Source organism: Neolamprologus brichardi, chromosome 14 (assembly GCF_056152115.1).
Source record: "Neolamprologus brichardi isolate AB-2024 chromosome 14, ASM5615211v1, whole genome shotgun sequence".
Classification (NCBI taxonomy): Eukaryota; Metazoa; Chordata; class Actinopteri; order Cichliformes; family Cichlidae; genus Neolamprologus; species Neolamprologus brichardi.
Window position 1 is genome coordinate 30296920 of NC_142117.1, and position 19138 is coordinate 30316057.

At 37.8% G+C, this 19138-nt stretch overlaps 2 protein-coding genes across 2 annotated transcripts; both read right to left on the reverse strand.

Annotated features, from left to right (window-relative positions):
* Positions 1-7808: 7808 nt before the first annotated feature.
* On the reverse strand, positions 7809-8759 carry LOC118454627 (olfactory receptor 10G4-like). The gene has a single exon (XM_035910210.2). The coding sequence runs from the start codon at positions 8757-8759 to the stop codon at positions 7809-7811; it is 951 nt and encodes a 316-aa protein (XP_035766103.2).
* A 6462-nt stretch (positions 8760-15221) lies between these two features.
* Positions 15222-16160, reverse strand: LOC148098967 (olfactory receptor 2A7-like). The gene has a single exon (XM_087851721.1). The coding sequence runs from the start codon at positions 16158-16160 to the stop codon at positions 15222-15224; it is 939 nt and encodes a 312-aa protein (XP_087707847.1).
* Between the last annotated feature and the right edge of the window lie 2978 nt (positions 16161-19138).

Consider the following 19138-nt stretch of genomic DNA (forward strand, 5'->3'; position numbering starts at 1 on the left):
CTTGTAACATTTTAAATGGGTATTTGATGGTCTGAATTTCTTATAGTGTGGTATTATGGTATTGCCCAGTATAGAAATGTTGCATGGCTGAAAAATAGAAGCACTTTTAGTGCTTGCCATTATAAAGACCAATAATCCACCCTTCTGTCACATTCATACTTGCCTCATAAATATCTGGACATTTTCCCAATGTGGACGCACTACAATATGTTAGCTTTCTCCTTTCCCCTTACTCCTGCACCAAAAGGGCTTAAGAATGTAATTTTGGCACTGAGAAGGATAAGTTACAGCAACTAACTGATGAAACGATATAACTGTTAATGCAAACGGCTCCTCAGTGATTATAAACACATTAGCACCACCAACTCGAGCCCGATATATTCTTGGACTGGCAATATAGAAGTGTAAATATTATATCAAAAACTACAAATTTGCAGATGGGAGAAACAGCTATGTTATTAGATTTTTTTTTTCTTTTTTGCCTGTCCCATTTGGTTCTTTAGCCGTCAGAATTGTTGTCTGAAGACCAACAAGGATACCCAATGGATTTATTTTGCCAAATGGATCATCATGGCATTGCCGTATTGGTCCATTTGATCGACCTTTGTTTTTATTATTTATTTTATTTTATTTTCAGTTGTTACAGATGGGACAGACATGAGTGAGGGATAGGAAAGGGAGAAAGAAAGAGGAAGGAAAAGAAAAACAGAAGGGAAGAGGGACAGTGAGAAAGGGGGGAAAAAAAATATCTCCTGAATCACCTGTTGAGAGAAAAAGAATAGAAAACAAGCAAAAAAAACAACAACAAAGCAACATACTAAACACTAAACACCATCGCATTAATCTAGCTAAGTGTAAACAGCAGTAAATACTAAATATTGAATGTTGTTGTGCAGCACGCAGGACAGACAGCGCACAATGTGCTTTGAAGTAGCAGCCAAGAAAGGTGTGATTTAAGTCTACGAACAGTGAACACCCGTGTGCACACCTGTGTGGATCGGCGCGCTTGCTTTCAAAAGGTTTCCCCATGTAATGGTCTGCAAGAGGATGTAGAGAGCCATAGCCCTGTCCCCCAGGGCATGAAGCAGGCATGGAGGAGATCCAGGCCCCAGACATCCAGAGGCCCCAGAGTGCAAGAGCCCAAGGAGGCCCACCGGAGGGGCATCCGTGCCACCTTCATGGGAAGGGCTGAGGATCCCCAGACGAGGGGTCACCCAGTAGCCACTGGGCAGAAGCTAGAGGGGGCTGCACCGGCGTGCCCGCCGGCAGCCAGCTGTGCCAGAGTGAACCAAGCCACAGGCACAGAGGCCGGAGGGCCCCCCGCGCCCCGGAAGAGGCCTGACCGAGCAACAGGCGCCAGGCCCCGCCAAGTAGCCACCGGGAGTGAGCTATGTTATTAGATTAACCTGACCTGCTTTAGGTCTTCAAACTGTTAAAAATCTGTATAATAAAAAAACGCTACTTTTTGCTGAGTTTTAATTAGTGGCAATTAACAGCAGACTAGTATTTGCATTAGACCATCACAATTTCTGTTTGTGGTTGAGGCCTTAGATAAAGACAAAAAAATGTTGTGTATATCATTTGAGATATTTAAGTGCTACCTAGAGATTCTGCTTTATTGCAGCAGCGTTAATGAGGATAGGATTGAACACGGTGAAATAGAGTTCCCACTAAGACAAATGCACTAACTCATGAGATCAAGTCTGTGCCTGGGGTTCACTGGCAAAATGGTTTAATTCTACAATGTAGTGTGTATGTTACCACAGTTACTAGTATGCTGCAGCAATCATCAATGCAATTTTGTTAGAAATTACAGATTTTAGTTGTTTTTTTGACATCTAACAGAGAAAACAGTACTTTAATTCAAGCTGTTGTAAAATGTAATTTATTATTTGATAATGAGACGGATTACTTAAATCATATCATATAAAATGTTCTACAGAACCATTCTCAGACATACATGTAAAAACAGTCATGATCAAAGGAAAAGTATTTATTGATATAATCACATGTCAATAGAATTGAGTGACTCACACAGTGCTTGCCATTTTCTTTTACTCTCTATTTGAGCTTTACAACAACAACAGGATACAAAGTTGGGTACTGCATTGATAAATGTACTATACATTCTATGCTATACGTTTCTGTATTATTTCAGTACAATATTTAGAGTATAAAATTATGCAGCTTTTATTACTACACTCACAATTCACAAGAATCTAATCAGATATGGCACCCTTTTTTGTGACTATCTTAAAGATCTTATTTTTAATTTCCTTTGTCCTGAAACAGTACACAAAAGGATTTACAACAGCTGGACCAAGGATGGTCCCAATCAATAAACCCTGACGTTCCTCAAGTGTTAATACCACATGACTCACGCAGGTGCTTGCCATTTTCTTCTTATCTCTATTTGATGAAAATTTGAGTGGTTAAAAACAGAAAAAAAGGTATAAAGAGCAAATTATCAGGAAGGCCGGCAATACACACATAGGTAGCCTAAAAATGTTTCCAAAAAAATGTTATGGTCCCTGGATGGTCCCTTGTTAATTCAGTGTTTTGATTTTGGAGGTTTAGGGTTTGTTTTTTTTAATTTGATTATCTTTGTATTATAGTTCTGTATTCTGCATTGCTGACATTATGGGGTTTTGTTATGGTGTTATGGTTGTGTTGCAGTTATGTGGGCATTAAGTTAATGGGAGGTTGATTATCCCCTTTGTATTCCCAATTTGCTCAGTCTTGTTTCTGTGTTTTGTTATCTTCTGTCTTTGTATCAAGCTTGTATGTCTTAGTCCTGGTCTCAGTGTTAGTCATTCTGTGTCCGCTGAGTTCCATTTAGCCTTCGCTGTCTCTTTTATCTGTTATTAGTTTCTGTCATGATAGGCTGTGTGGTAGACAAGGAGGAAAAAAGGACCTGTTACGGATTCAAATATTGAGGATGGATACAGGAGGAAAACCAAAAATAACCACACTGGTCCGGCCGGGTCAAGTCAAACGATGATTTAATGAACACACGCGTGGGAGATGGACACCATACAGCAGACAGCATCAGATCTCAAAATGGTGGAGCCTTGATCAAACTCTTATAGCCTCTAGTGGCCCCCACCTAATCATAAAAGCCTAAACATTCACATTCTTTCTCACACACAGCGCCTAAGCTACGACCTTGGCTCCCTGTTTATCTGCTCCTGCTGAGATGGGGCAGTATGCTCTGTTCTCTTCTAACCAGACAAATAAGGCGATGACTTTCTGCAAACAGTATTTCTTATAACTCAGCAGTATAATGCATCATAAAACAATATCATTCATTCACAATAAATCAACAGTCTAATGTAATGCAAATCAGTTTACCAAATGTAATAGTTATCACCTTCTTCTAATTCAGGAGAATAATGCAAACTAAAACTACATAATAATTCACAATCTTTAATTAGGGGTCTAACATGGCATAAAATAATATTATAATCAGACAGACCCAAAATGCATGACTCTCAGAGATGGGACTGGAACTCAAAACACAGCTTTAATGCTGGAAAAATCTCCTTATAAGTAACTCTTACAAAAAACAATACTCAGAACAGAACCACTGGAACATGACAAACAACCAGCATGTAGAGAGTATGACACGACAGAGAGCAAAGCATAACACAGGACTTATATACACAGTGGAGTAATCAGGGAATGGGGAACAGGAGGGAGACACAGCTGGGAGAAATTAGGGCTAACGAGACAGGGGGAAATAAAACTGAATACACTGACATAGGACTGGGACTATCAAAATAAAACAGGAAACAAGAAACAAATCACAATGACGCAAACTTGACATTTAACTAAACCTAGAATAACAATCAAAACAGCACAACTAAAGAATCAGAGCATAAATCATAATATAGAAAAACACCAAAATACTAGAAATAGAAAATGCTGGGTGAAAAAGTCCCAGAACCATGACAGTTTCAGCCTTGTTTCTGTCTGTTGCCTGTTCCCTTATTATCCCGTGTCTTATTCTCCCTCTGTTCTTTGTCATGTTTTCCCCTTGTGTGTGCATTCCTGCTCACTGTTTCCCCCTGGTAGTACTTGTTATCTCGATTCCCTCCCCAAGACTAACAGTTTTCCAACAAATCTTCATCTTGCTGTGTCGGGGAATAAATGTAATACTCAGTTTATAAACAATGCACCAAACTGCAGAGGCTCTGTCAGGCCAGAAATAAACTGTAGATGTTACTGTGATTTAATGTGCAAGGGCACATGAATGCAGTTTAGCAGAGAGAGGAGCAAAAACCTGCAATTAGAAACTAGAACCTCAACCACAGAACTGGGACATAATTGTGATTAAAGCAAACAACTAAAATCAGTGACTGAACAATAAAAGAAGTGATTTTTATTAATCATGGAACATGTACTTCATTCTTGACGTGCAGTAAGGAAGAGGGGAACAAAGCCAACAACCCACATGACATATGTAAGAATAGAATACATCCTATGGCTCAGTATAAAAGGAAGTTAAATAATTTAAAGGATAAATGGATAAATTACAGAGTCTAACTGATTAAACAACTGTTAATACTAAATGCTCCATCAGTGATTATAAACACAAACATCACCAACTCGAACCCCATATTTTCTGCGACTGGAAATGTACAGGGTGGGCCATTTATATGGATACACCGTCATAAAATGGGAATGGTTGGTGATATTAAAGTCCTGAGGGGGCAAACTCCTCAAGATGGGTGGTGACCATGGTGGTCATTGAGAAGTCGGCCATCTTGGCTGCTGCATGACACAAAACTTGTTTCTTTTGCCTTCTCTTGGACAAACTTTACAAAGTATGAGAATGGAGGGAATGTCACATTATATTTTTGTTTGTATTTTGAACCAGTGTGGCGCCATTTATCTTGTAAGCTTGGAGGCAGCTTTTACACTATGGGCTTAACCCCACATGGTGTGTCAAGGTAAGCGAGGCCTGGGAGGTAGGCTTCGTCCTTAGCAACCAACAGCTCTAGGAGAAAATCTCCTAGTTTCCTAAGTTTAACATTGTCTCTGTAAGGCGGCAGCTTCATTTTTTTGAAGCACAAAACAGAAGAGAGAGATGAATGGTTAAAAAAAAAAAAAAAAGACAAAAAGGTATTAAGAGCAAATTGGAGGCCGGTAACGTAAATATAAACAGCCTGAAAATTGTTTTCCAAAAAAAACCTCAGTGTTTTGATATTTGGAGGTTTAGGATTTTTTATTAAACTTTTGATTATCTTTGTATTATAGTTCTGTATTGTTGACATTATAGGTTTTGTTAGGGTGTTATGGTTATGTTTCACTTATCTGGGCATTAAGTAAAAGGGAGGTTGACTATCCCTTTTTGTATTCCCTATTTGTTCAGTCTTGTCTCTGTGTTTTGTTATCTTCTGTCTTTGTATCAAGCTCGTATGTCTTTGTTCTGGTCTCAGTGTTAGTCATTTCCTGTTTTACTTTGACAGTCTCTCATTCTGTTTCCTCTCAGTTCCATTTTTCTTCCCCCGTCTCTTTAGTCTGTTATTAGTTTCGGCCTTGTTTCTCTCTGTTGCCTGTTCCCTTATTATCCGTGTATGTATACATTGTCTGATTCTCCCTATGTATTTTGTCATGTTTTCTCTCTGTGTGTGCATTCCTGTTCACTGTTTCCCCCTAGTAGTACTTGACATCAAGATTCCCTCACCAAGTCCAACTGTTACGACTGTTGTCGTAATTTTAATATGTAAATTTAAGTGTGCAGGTGCTCCTCCATGATTGGTGCATCCAGGGTGGATGGATCGTACGGATTGGCTAATGACCGGGAGGCAGCGCATAAGAAGACACTGCCAGGGACTGACAGGTCATTCATCCTCGGCCCAACCCAACCAGCAGACCGTGTGTTCACTGTTTAACTATGTTGGTTTAATGTAGGAGCATGTAGGGGTGGACCGCCTTTTATGTTGTGGTCTGGCCGCGCCTAGACGGGCCATAACACCAATTCTAAATAAAAAAAAAAATAAATAAAAAAAAGTCAGAATACATATATATATATATATATAAATTAATAAAATGTGTTAAAAATCGGATTGAAATGCTTTGGTATGACCTATAACAGACTGTTCATGTTGGAAATCCCTCCAATGTGGCTAAATCAAAACAAATAAGAGTTGGCCAAAATTGCTTCAATAAACTGTGAAAGACTCATTGCCAGTTATTGTGAATATGTTTTTGCAGTTCTTGTTGCCAAGGGTAACACTACCAGTTATTAGTTATCAGGTATAGGTATTACAGGCAATCACTTTTTCAAAAAGGGGAGTTAGTGTTTCTTTTTCATTTGTAAATTAAAAATATAATTTAAAAAGTGCCTTCCATTTTTTATCCAGGTTATCTATTGTCTAATATTAATATTTCTTTTATGATCTGAAACATGTGTGACAAATATAAATCTGACTAAAAAGGAAGGGCAATATTTTTTCCAAGTGCTAAACCTCTAGAAAGGTTTTGAGTGACTCAATGACTACCCATTATTAAACATTAAATTTGTTAGGTAACAGCTAGTCATTTTGCAATAATAACACCATGATTTTAAAAAGACAAAAATAACTGATTATAACGGTTGTCACTCAGTTATTACTCAGTTATATACATATCAGACTGTAACATAAGCTTGTGAATTGCACTGTTATACATATACATTGGTGTTAACTTGTTGTGTAGGAATTATGATGATGAGGTATCAAGAAAGACTAAAATGAAACTGGACACAGACTGCCAATTTATTTTTCAAAAATGTTGAAATATAATCACGTAAGTGTTTGACCATGAAACAAAATACTTTTCACATAAGACTGAGTATATTAATCACAAAAAAATCAAAGTCCAACAAGTTTAACCATCCCTGGTGCAAAAATATTATTAATGTCAATTTTACATGAAACATAATGTTTTAAGCCATTTATACATTATTTAATATATTTTCTTGATTAAAAGAAAAGTTTAAATATAATATAAAAATATATAATACAGTGCTGTTCATTTTGAAAAAAAAACTGATGAAGTTAATATTTTATCAAATATCAGATTGCATACTAGGAAAATAGTTATACAGGTAAGAAATCATAAAAGAAAATGAATTAAAAAGTTCGTTATTGATGCTTTGTCAATTGCCAATTATTCAGCTCTGATTTTTATTTTATTTTATGAAGATATTTAATATACTTTTTTTTTTCGTGTATATTAAAGCCCTAGGCCTAGATCTAGGCCTTTGCATTAGAGCTCATTAACAGCCAAACTACAAACATATGATTTTTACATAACATAATGTATTACTGTAGATTCAACAGAATATGACATATTTAGAATGAGCTCAAGTTTAAACATTTGCAGCAGTAAAATTAATCCATGGAACAGTAATGAAAAGCATTTTTCTGCTGGATATTTACTTATACTTTGATTTATATACAATTTGCAATTAATGCAGTTTTATGTGCATTGTAGTGTTTTTGTGCGTGTGTGGCTTTGTTTTTGTTTGTTTTTTGCTACTTTTAACATCCCTACCACTTATTAACAGCGAATAGTAAATATTGTTATGATAGTTACAAAAATAATAAGATTTTACAATTCTTCAGCCAAAAAGGCGCATAGAAAGTTTAAGACTTCCAAATACAGCACAAAAATGTATTTTTTAACCTTTGTTTTCTTTGCATAATTGGTTGATTAATGAGGGGGAGACATACTTAGAGACAGTCAAAATAGTAATGTCATCATTTCAGCACAGTATTTGGACTAAAAAATTATGCATCTTTTATTTGTACAGTCACAGTTCATAAGAATCTAGTTGGATATGTCAGCCTTTTTGTGAACATCGTAAAGATCTTATTTTTAATTTCCTTTGTCCTGAAACAGTACACAACAGGATTTACAAGAGATGGACTAAGGATGGTCCCAATCAATAAACCCTGACGTTCCTCAAGTGTTAATACCACACCCACTCTGGTGAAGACAATGAGAACAAATAAAGGAGAATAATAACATGTTACTACAATCAAGTGAGTCACGCAGGTGCTTGCCATTTTCTTTTTATCTCTATTTGATGAAAATTTCATTAAGAATGCAATCACAAAATATGAAAGGCCAATGAAAGAAAAAGTGAAAAATAAAAGAAAAAACATCATGACTGAGACTAAATTGAAATAGTAATTAGGATCAACACAAGTGGTGCGTATTACAGCAGCATAGTCACAGAAAGCGTACTTCATCCTTGAGGTACAGTAAGGAAGTGTAGCTGCAGTTACTGGCATAACAGCAACAAAACCAGAGGCAACAACCCACAGAATGTATGTAAGACCAAGAGTACGTGTATTTGTTAAATAACTGTGGTACTGAAAAGGAAAAGAAAAAGCAATGAATCTATCAAATGCCATAATTGCTAAAGCAAACAACTCCATCACTCCTACTAAGTGGAAAACAGACATTTGAATGAAACACTCAACATAGGATATGGTATTAACACCAGCAAGTAGAACCCCAATCATTGTGGGAGTGGTACTGCAGCAGTACAGTATATCAACAACAGCAAGGTTGCAAATCAGAATATACATTGGTTTATGCAATCTCTTGTCAAAAATGATGAAGAGAATATTTAGCACATTGGCAATAACAGCAAGTAGATAGGTTATCAGCATAACCACACCAACAGCAATAGGTCTTTTAACTGTGTCAAATCCACCTATAATAAAGTGTGTTACTTTGATCGAAGCATTGGGTAATGACATATTCAACAAAATTTTAAATTGCGGTTGTTAAGGCAGAAAAGACAGAAACAACTTGTCTCAAAGGAAAAATGTGGTAAAATATGTTTGAGAAAAATGAAAAAGTAAACAAACATGTAACATGTAAGCTTTGGAGTTACAAAAAAATAAGGAACTTTTCAAGGAAAGAAAGAGGTTAAATATCTAAATATAAGTCTTTACCAGCCATATAAAATTGTTATGAAGAAATAACTGTGGCACACCCAAACAGCTGTGGGTTAACCAGGCAAAGTGTAGACTTTGGTATTTAAAGGCTCACAAGTTTTCAGTTGGCAGCTCATTCATCCACTCACACTGGACATAGGGCTTGGCAATTTTTGTATTTACATATCACCAGAGATTTCAGATATTTGATGTCATCCCCTCCAATGGAGGGATGAGGATGGACTGGGAGTCTGTACCAAGGGCTGTCCTGCTCTTATCAGCGACATTTTATCTGATTATTGAAGAATCAGTGAAACATTTGAGTCCAACAGCCAGGCTCTAGATTGTGCAACATCAAATTATGTAAAATCAGGATTAAGAATATCAGCAAATCTTACTCTCTTACTCTCAAAAAGCAGCACTTCAGCTAAGAGATTGCTAAACCGATTAATCAGTTTATTTGCCTCAAGGTTGAACAGACAGCACTACTTGTGAGACTGGCTGTCATTCTGAAGGCTGTCTGCATAAATGGTAAAGGGTTCAAATAGACTGACAAGGTTCTCAAACTTGGCCCATTCACTTGTGACAACTGTGTCTATGCCCAGATCCTCAAGTAGTTCGAGCTGTTTAACTCTGGGTCCCCAGCAGTTGTTTTAACATGTCAGAAATACTTTGAAAAGTTTCAGTGAAACATACAATCTCAGATTAGAGGAAGACAAAACAAAAGACACACTGTTGCAGAGAGGTAGATATTAATAACAACTCATGATTAAATGTGTAGTGGTATATAAACACATGGTCAGTGAAAAAGGTGAGTTAAGAAAAAACACTCATCATGGGAAGCCCCCAGGGGGTGGTTCCACAGAAGAGGGGCTTGAAAGCTGAAGGCTCTCCCTCCTATTCTACTTTTAAATATCATATCCTAATCTGTTTTAAAGGTGGTATAAAAGCTGGAATACTTAATGGTATCAGGGATGGTATTCAGTTGAATTGAAGATTTCACAGAGAATGCTGACTGCCTCAAAGCAGAGTGACAAAAAGGTATATTTTATAGATTCTTCTGGGTGAAAATTAACTAAAATAAACAGGAGAGGAGGTAACATTTCAAAATAAATGTTAAACACCAAACACACTGGAAAGTATTTTTTAAAAATCCATTAAATGGTGCCTCTCCCGAATCTTACAGTGGTGATATAGAACTGAAAACTTTTCAGGGTATTTTTAGGACAGCCCAATGACAAATATAGAATAAACAGTTAAGAAATGATTCACATGTAACACATAATGCCTTGGTATGAATGAGGAAAAATCAGTACCCAGAAATACAAAAAGAAAGAAAATGTAAAAGAATGTTATACAGTTGGTTGGACAAATATAAATCTATTCACCCAATTAACCACAATGTGTCACATATACAGTGGTTTGCAAAAGTATTCGGCCCCCTTGAACTTACCAAAATACTCTGGAAAACCTGTGTTGTACCAGTGCCAAAGACTTCACGCCCCAAGGACCTCAACTGCTAGTGGCCAGTGACTCTGACATCCCACCTGATGAAGACCCTGGAGCGGCTGGTCCTAGCTCAGCTTCGGCGCCTGGTGAGCTCATCACTGGACTTACTTCAGTTTGCCTACCAACCTGGCATTAGAGCAGATGATGCCGTCATCCACCTACATCGTTCCCTCTCTCACCTGGAGACCGCTGGGAGCACTGTGAGAATGATGTTCTTTGATTTCTCCAGTGCCTTCAACACCATACTTTCCACGGTCCTGAAGGACAAGCTGGAGAACTCAGCAGTGGACCATCACCTAACTACATGGATTCTGGACTACCTCACTGACCGACCACAGTATGTGAGAACTCAGGGCTGTGTGTCGGACAGGGTCGTCTGGAGCACAGGGGCCCCACAGGGAACGGTTCTGGCTCCGTTCCTCTTCACCATCTACATTGCAGACTTCTCCCACAACTCCACCCAGTGCTTCCTGCAGAAGTTCTCTGATGACTCTGCAATAGTCGGCCTCATCACTGATGGCGATGACAACGAGTACAGAGAACTGACCCAAGACTTTGCGGACTGGTGCCAGCTGAACTACCTTCAGATCGACACTAGTAAAACCAAGGAGCTGGTGGTAGACTTCCGCAGGCACAAACATCCTCCACTGCAACCACTGAACATCCAAGGTATGGACATCAAGGCTGTGGACAGCTACAGGTACCTTGGTGTTCATCTGAACAATAAACTGGACTGGACTCATAATTCAGAAGTCCTCTACAGGAAAGAGCAGAGCAGGATGTACCTGCTGCGGAGACTTGGATCGTTTGGAGTAGAGGGCCCACTCCTGAAGACCTTCTATGACTCTGTGGTGGCCTCAGCCATCTTTTATGGTGTGGTCTGCTGGGGTGGCCACATCTCTGCTGGGGACAGGAAGAGACTGAACAGGCTGATCCAAAGGGCCAGCTCTGTTCTAGGATGCCCTCTCGACCCAGTGGAGGCGGTGAGTGACAGGAGAATGGCGGCTAAGCTGTCATCCCTGTTGGACAACATCTTCCACCCCATGCAGGAGACTCTGACAGCACTGAGCAGCTCCTTCAGTGGCAGGCTGCGGCACCCACGATGTGGGACGGAGAGATTTCGCAGGTCTATCCTCCCCACTGCTGTCAGACTCGACAACAAAGACTTTTGCAGCTGATCAAACCCACACATGTGCAATAAGACTGCTATATGTGCAATTCTTTTTCTGACAAAGTTGTACTTTTGTATTTTCTTACTCAGTTGTATATAACATTTGTATTCTTATTCTATTGTATATAGTATTTTATTTTATTGCATTCCAGTGCTTTCTAATTTCTGCTACATAACTTTGCACTTTTGCTGTAACGAAACAAATTTCCCACCTGTGGGGCTAATAAAGGTAATCTTATCTTATCTTAATACAAAGTTGTGTACACGTGAGAAGTGGAACGAAAATCATACATGATTCCAAACATTTTTCACAAATAAATAACTGAAAAGTTTAGTCATGGCTCCCTGATAAAAGATGTGCTGGGAGCTGAGGTGGGAAGTGTGTGTGTGCCAAAAGCAGGGCAGCTGAAAAGTTGCTCAGTGAAAAACACAGTGAAATGAAAACGTGTGCAACTACAAACACTGTTGGTATCAGGTCCATATCAACATCCACTCAGGAGAGATGGGAGCTCCAGGGGCTCTGGTTTGAAGATGTGACACAGCTGAGCTGTACAAACTGTCTGACATACAGTTTGAACTATAATTGTATAAATAGCAGACATCATAATAGTTGAATTATGTTGCTTTTTTTTTAAAATATTTTTTATATTTTATTTTATTCCTTCCTGGTTAAATTTACCCTTTTTTATTTTCATATTTATTTATTTCCTATCTTATTCATAGCCTTTTCTTTTTTCTTTAGGTCACGAGCAGTTGTCCAAGCATTTCACTACATATCATACTGTGTATGACTGTGTATGTGACAAATAAAAATTTGAATTTGAAATTTGAATTTGCTATGCTTGTATAAAAAACATGACACTCTCCAGTCCACCATGTATGGGAACACTGGTTTAGAGGAGTCAGTATCCAAAGTAACTGAACAATGGGATTCATACTGAGTTGGACAGTGAATTTATTTGACAAAATCCATAGTCTTTAAGACTAATTTTGCAACCCTATCTAAAAATTCTGATATATCTTTTCAGTGAAGAATTCTATAGAAGTCATGTCCCCCAGTCGTATTTTTAATGTTTTGTTACGTTTTTGTTTATGATATTTCCACCTAGGGCTGTGCGATATGACCAAAATCTCATATCCCGATATAAGACATTTCCTATCCCGATAACAATATATATCGCAAAATAGCATTTTCTGTAAATTCTGTGAATCTCTGGCAACTCAATGTGGCGTGAATAAAGCACGGCGGGACCACAGATTGTAATTATGAGCCATTTATTTACATTGGCTGCAGCTCCCAGCTGCTAGCAGCACACCACACCACAACACAGCAATTCTGTTCGGCCCGTATCGTTCCTTTGATACCCCTGATGTTGACCTTGCTGCTCTGACCCCTCACCTGCAGAGCTCCAGTACCAATCTTGGAGTAAAAATCGACTCTGCACTTACTTTGATGGCCACGTGAATGGGGTGGTAAAAATCATCATCCTATCATCTCAGGCATCTGTTGAATTTCAAACCTTTTCTTTCAAGGTGTGATTTGGAGACTGTTATCTTTTATAACCTCATGCTTGGGTTATTGCAGCTCCCTTTGAATAGGTGTTGGACTGGGCACTCCGACACGCCTGCAACTAGTACAGAATGCTGCGTCACAGTTTTTAACTGGTAGAAGAAAATTTGAGCACATTACTCCAGCTCTGGCCTCCCTTCACTGGTTTCCAATTAAATCTAGGATTCATTTTAAAGTCCTTTTATTGGTTTTTAAATCCTTAAATGGTCTGGCACCTGCTGAAGCCCTATGTCCCCACTTGTTCGCTCTGGTCAACTGAGCAGCTGTTGCTCTCAGTCCCCAAATCACGGCTGAAACTGAGAGGAGACCGGGCGTTCTCTATCATGTCTCCAAAGCTTTGGAATAATCTTCCTCTTCACATTAGGCAATCGACATCAGTGCTGGTTTTTAAATCCAGATTAAAAACACATTTCTATTCACTGGCCTTTGACTCAGTGGTTAACTGACTTGTATTTACTTATATTTTATTGTTATTACTATGTTTATTATTTTATTGTATTTATTATTCTTATTGTATCGCTTATATTTCTGTTGTTCAGCACTTTGGTCAGCCTTGTGTGTTTATAAAGTGCTATATAAATAGACGATGACGATGATAACATACCTCTCAACCCTGGTTGCCTTTGATTTATCACTGCGGGCGTGATCTGCAGATGCTGTGCAGGTGCGTCCGCACGGCACCGCAGGCCACACCCCACCACACACCTCCATTGCTCGACTGAGGTCGGGTTGAAGGCCGAACCTACTCCCCCCCCACCGGCCTTCAACCCAACTGGCCTACCTCATTCTTTTCTGATAGTTATGCAACACTCAGAAATTAAAGCTATTCAACACTCTTTTTGGTAAGGTGAAAGACTATATCTCTCCCTCTCTGTCCGTCTAATCCGTCCTTGTTGTGGCAGTTTGTTACATGATGTACTAGTACATGATTCTAACTATTTCTCTGTAAGGCCATCTCACACATATCTGTTCCCAGGATAATGTTGGAAGAAGTACTCACGGGACTGAATTGGTGAGTGTTTGCATAAACATTAACTATAAATTCTATTGCTTCCTTGCAAGTAAATAAACATGTTGGAACATGCTACTCTGTGTGTCTCACTTCACAAGGGATTTTTTTTCTAACACATGTATTATCATATAGTATTGCTTACAGATGGACAACAGATGGTCTTGATTAAAATGACAAAAAAAAAAAAAAAAAACCCACAAAAAAAACAAAAAACACAAAAACAAGGACAGGCAATGTTCATTCAGAATACTGTCTGTAATCAAATGTATGGTGGTTAAAAGGTGTATTTGAATGAAATCTCCAAAAAGTGACAGTGTTAATAAAAATGTTTTTAAATTTTATTATACTATCATTTGGTTGAGTAGGAAGATCCTCGCCAAAATCTGATGCTTATTGTCAACAGATAGCAAGGATTTACAAGGTGGGTTAGAGTTATACTCAAACAAACTCGACAAGAGAATACAATTAAGAATTGATAAATATTTTTTTAATGTCATTTTGCACAAAAAAACCAAAACAAAACCATGCCTACACTCCACAAAAGTCTAGTCTCTCTCTCTCTCTCTCTCTCTCTCTATCAATTTAAAAAACAAAAACAAATAAATAATAACCTATCAATTAGTCATTTGAATATTTCTTGAAAGAGAATGAAAAATGTGCTGTTTTCAGATATCAAATGCTTGTGTTCATTTAACATGTAGTTAAACAAAACTTAAGAGCTGTTCCACAAAGCAATATTTTCTGAGGTTGAAAGCAATTATTCATAATGATTAGCCTCTGTTGATTAAGCCAAAAAAAAAAAAAAAAAAGGATTTAGAACACAAATACAAATCAGCCATTTTTAGAGCTGTTAGGATGCCAGTATAAACTCACAATAAAAAACAAATAAAATCGGATGTGATGAAGTGGAAGATGTTTTACAACCATTTACATATATAATATTCACAAAACTTCAGTGGGGAAAGACAAAAAATGTAATTATATATATAGTAATTATTATAATAGAAAAGCACACTCAGCTCACAAGAATCTAAGAATCTTTTTGAATATCTTAACTATCTTATTTTTAATTTCTGTTGTTCTAAGACAATACACAAAAGGATTTACAAGAGATGGACCGAGAATGTTCCCCATCAATAAACCCTGACGTTCGTCAAGAGATAATACCACGCCAACTCTACTCAAGATGACAATAATGAATATAGGAGAGTAAAAGCATGTTACACAAATTGCATGACTCACAACAGTGCTGCCCATTTTCTTTTTGTCATTATTTGAAGATAATTTCACACAAAATAAGATTCCACAGTATGAAATACAAATGAAAGTGAAAGTGAAAGATGAAATAAAAAATGACCAAATGGCACTTTGGTTGAAATACTCATCAATGTTGACACAAGTGGTTCGCATTATGGCAGCATATTCACAGAAAGTGTACTTAAGCTTCAAGGTGCAGTGAGGGAGAGGGATAACTGTTGCAGGAAACAAGACAACAGTACCACATCCAATAATCCACAAGATATATGTAAGAACAACAGTACGTGTATTTGTCAAAAAACAGTGGTAATGAAAAGGAAAAATTATAGCAATTAATCGATCGAATGCCATAATTGCTAGAGCAAACCGTTCCATCACCATTGCTAAGTGGAAAACACACATTTGAATTAAGCAGTCCACGTATGATATGGTTTTAACATCAGCAAGGAGAACCCCAATCATTGTTGGAGTGGCACTGGAAGTGTACATTATATCAACAACAGCAAGGTTGCAAACCAGAAGATACATTGGTTTATGTAATCTCTTGTCAAAAATAATGAAGAGGATGTTTGCCGTATTGGCAAAAATAGCTAGTATATAGATTATCAAAATAACCACACCAACTGCTACAGGCCTTTTGACTGTGTCAAAACCACCTATAATAAAGTGTTTCACTGTGATTGAAGCATTCTGTAACAACATACTCAACTTTTTAAATTAGGAGATGTTTCAAAATTTAGTTAAAGAAGTAAAACAACAACACCTCAGCCTCAAGCAATAGCCTTTCAAATATATTTTAAATCTTTATCAGCTGGACACATTTGTTAAGAAAAAAGCACAACCCAAACAGCTTTGGGTAAACACTAAGTATCAAAAGAACGCCAAGTTTTCATTGGTCTCAGCTCCCTCATCCAATCACAGTTCATATAGGGCTTGGCATAGAGGTTTTGCATATGACATCATGTGGACATTGCTCAAGACCTGTCCACCATCCTGGACATGATAAGCAGTAGCAATCACATCCAATTGCTCAAAAGTACTTTACATAGAAAATATCACTACTTTTCTCCCCTGTGTAAGTACAGCTGGGAGTGATCAGACCTAACAAGACAAAGGAAGCGAAGCAGAATACAATGAAAAAAGACAGACTGTCAAAGAAACAAGAAGTATAACACAGAGACACAGACTTAACACTGAGACAGAGGCATGAACCGTGGGACAGAAAAAAAAAAAAAAAAAAAAAAAAAAGCACAGAATAGACATACCATGGACACAGGAAAGGCACAGCTAGAACAACAAAATATAACCTCAACAGAACTAAAACCATGAATAACAAATAATCAAGAAATATAAATTAAACACAAAACAGTAGGTAACAGCAATGACAAAAAAGCCCAATGTTCCTGAGTGTGTGGGTAATGTAAACAAATAAAATAAAATAATTAAAAATCAAAAAGGTTTTAGGCATGTAAATAAAGTTACATAATTTTCAAAGTGATTATATGCAATAAAATCCAAAAATTAAATAGGCTTATTTTTTCTGTGTTCTAGCCTCAGTAACTTTGACAATATTTGCACCTTTGAAGTTTTACAAGTGTTAGCTTTATTTTGATACCAAGATTGTTTATTCCCATGATGTGTCAGGAGCCTTTGTAGTGAATCAGAAGCGCCAACTCCCATCGAGTGAGAGCTGGCTCCCCACTTTTTTTTTGTGGAGTTTGTTGTGTTTCCACACTATTTATCCGTCTTTCCACATATATCGCACACAGCATGATTTCTATGCTCAATGTAAACACAGTTATGATAGGTGAAAAAAGTCAAGATTGGTCTGGTTTGTGATCTAATGTTTGTGGTCTAATGGGTTTCTCATTGGCCCACACTCTTGCACAGCCGTAGGACGCACATGAATAGAGGTGGAAGGCGTTGTAGTTCCTATTAACATGGTATTGCCGACTGTCCTGCTAATTGCAGGGTTTACTTTTGTCTGTATGTCATATTTATGATTAAAAAAATAAAATAAAAATTTAAATTAAAAAAAGTTTAATCAAATTAGATTGTACAAAAGGCCCCGTAGTTACGGTTTTATTCTGTTCAGTTGTTAGTTCACCTGTAGTTTTTTTTAGAGTGGCCAGTAGGTCACCCCACCGCTTTGTATGAGAGAGACTATGGGCAGGGAGAAATGTGGGCAAGGCACCTGAGCTTTTCTGCTTCAGATTACCAGCAGAGAAGTGGTCATTCTGTGAGAAATCTGCGTTAATGAACACGAACACACACACACACACACACACACCTAAGCCTGTATGCAATACCTGCTCCTCTGACAATCCCTGTTACCTTACCTTTGTGAAGTCAATACAAAAGTCTGCACTATCCTCTGTGTCTTCATTGTCTCCCTTCTAAACATTCTTCTGGGCCTTGAGCAGTGTTCTGGCCGACACTCCGGGGAGTGGTAGCGGCAAATCTGAACTAGCACCTTACAGTCCTCCCAGTCCAAGCTATCTACCCAACATAGATATTGACATTTTCATATCGGAATTTATCCTGCAACATGAAACATGGGTAATGGAAGTATCGATATTTCAGGATCGCTCTGCACATCACTACTCCTCAGTTTTAGAATAAGACAGTAGACAGCGGTGAGGAGGAGAGTGCAAGTGCGTCACAAAAACACGCAAATATGACTGACACCCGTAAATGAAGCAGCACCTGACTGCAGTTTAAAGAAGCAGGTGCTAACTGAGAAGAGATTCAGCCAATCCAAGCTGAGGCAATTGATTTTTCTGAATGTCAACCTGCACCGAGGACATACACTTTGGCTACTAAGTTTGGTTCTGTGGATTTCTTTTTTGTTTTTGTGTTAAATCAAAATTAAAAGTTTGATTAAAATATTACACAAATGTAAGAATGCCTGCTTTTGTAACAGAACAAATACACAAAATAAGGGAATTATAAGGCTTCTCATAAAAACGATAAAGGTTTTATCAACACACAAAGCATTCATATTTGCCAAGTAAAGATAAAATATGAGGCTACAGATGATAATAAATTAAGAGCCAATTGGCAGCCAAAAGAACCGACTCTTCTTTGGGAGCTATGCCACAAGAGCCGGCTCCCATCACTAGTTTATACAGTTTGTAATTGAGAGACTGCTCCATTCATTTTGGGCATATCATTTTTGAGCAGGAAGCCCAGAAAGCTCCTTGGTGCTTAACAGGCTAAGCTCCAGTTTTTACCCTCAAACAAATGGTCAGACTTAAAGACTCAAAAGCTAGAAATCGCTCCCCGTTTTGTTACCTCCCATAACCCACCCACCTGGTCCCGAAAGCTATCTCGGATCTAGTACCCTCATAACTCTATTACCTCTTCTGCTACATGCCTTTCCTCTTTTGAAGTTACTCTAGGGTACCAATTTCCACAAGAATGAGATTGAGGTGGCAGTTCAAATCATTCAAAGCACATGCAGCATACCCAACGGGTTTAGATCCGTACGCAGGTTGCTTTGTGCCACAGCCGGTAGTGGCAATATGCACAGCAAATTCAAAAGTGTTAAATGTTTTGGTGTTAGTAGTCTTAGAGTTAATTTTACTCTAAGTAGAGTCACATTCTTTTAATGTAACTCTGAGGTGTAAAATAATAGTAGTTAAAATCGAGTGTTAAAAATGAGTGTTTCTATTTCAAAT

Coding starts and splice junctions, on each gene's coding strand:
- LOC118454627 (XM_035910210.2), bottom strand. CDS start 8,759: ATGTCATTACCCAATGCTTCGATCAAAGTAACACACTTTATTATAGGT.
- LOC148098967 (XM_087851721.1), bottom strand. CDS start 16,160: ATGTTGTTACAGAATGCTTCAATCACAGTGAAACACTTTATTATAGGT.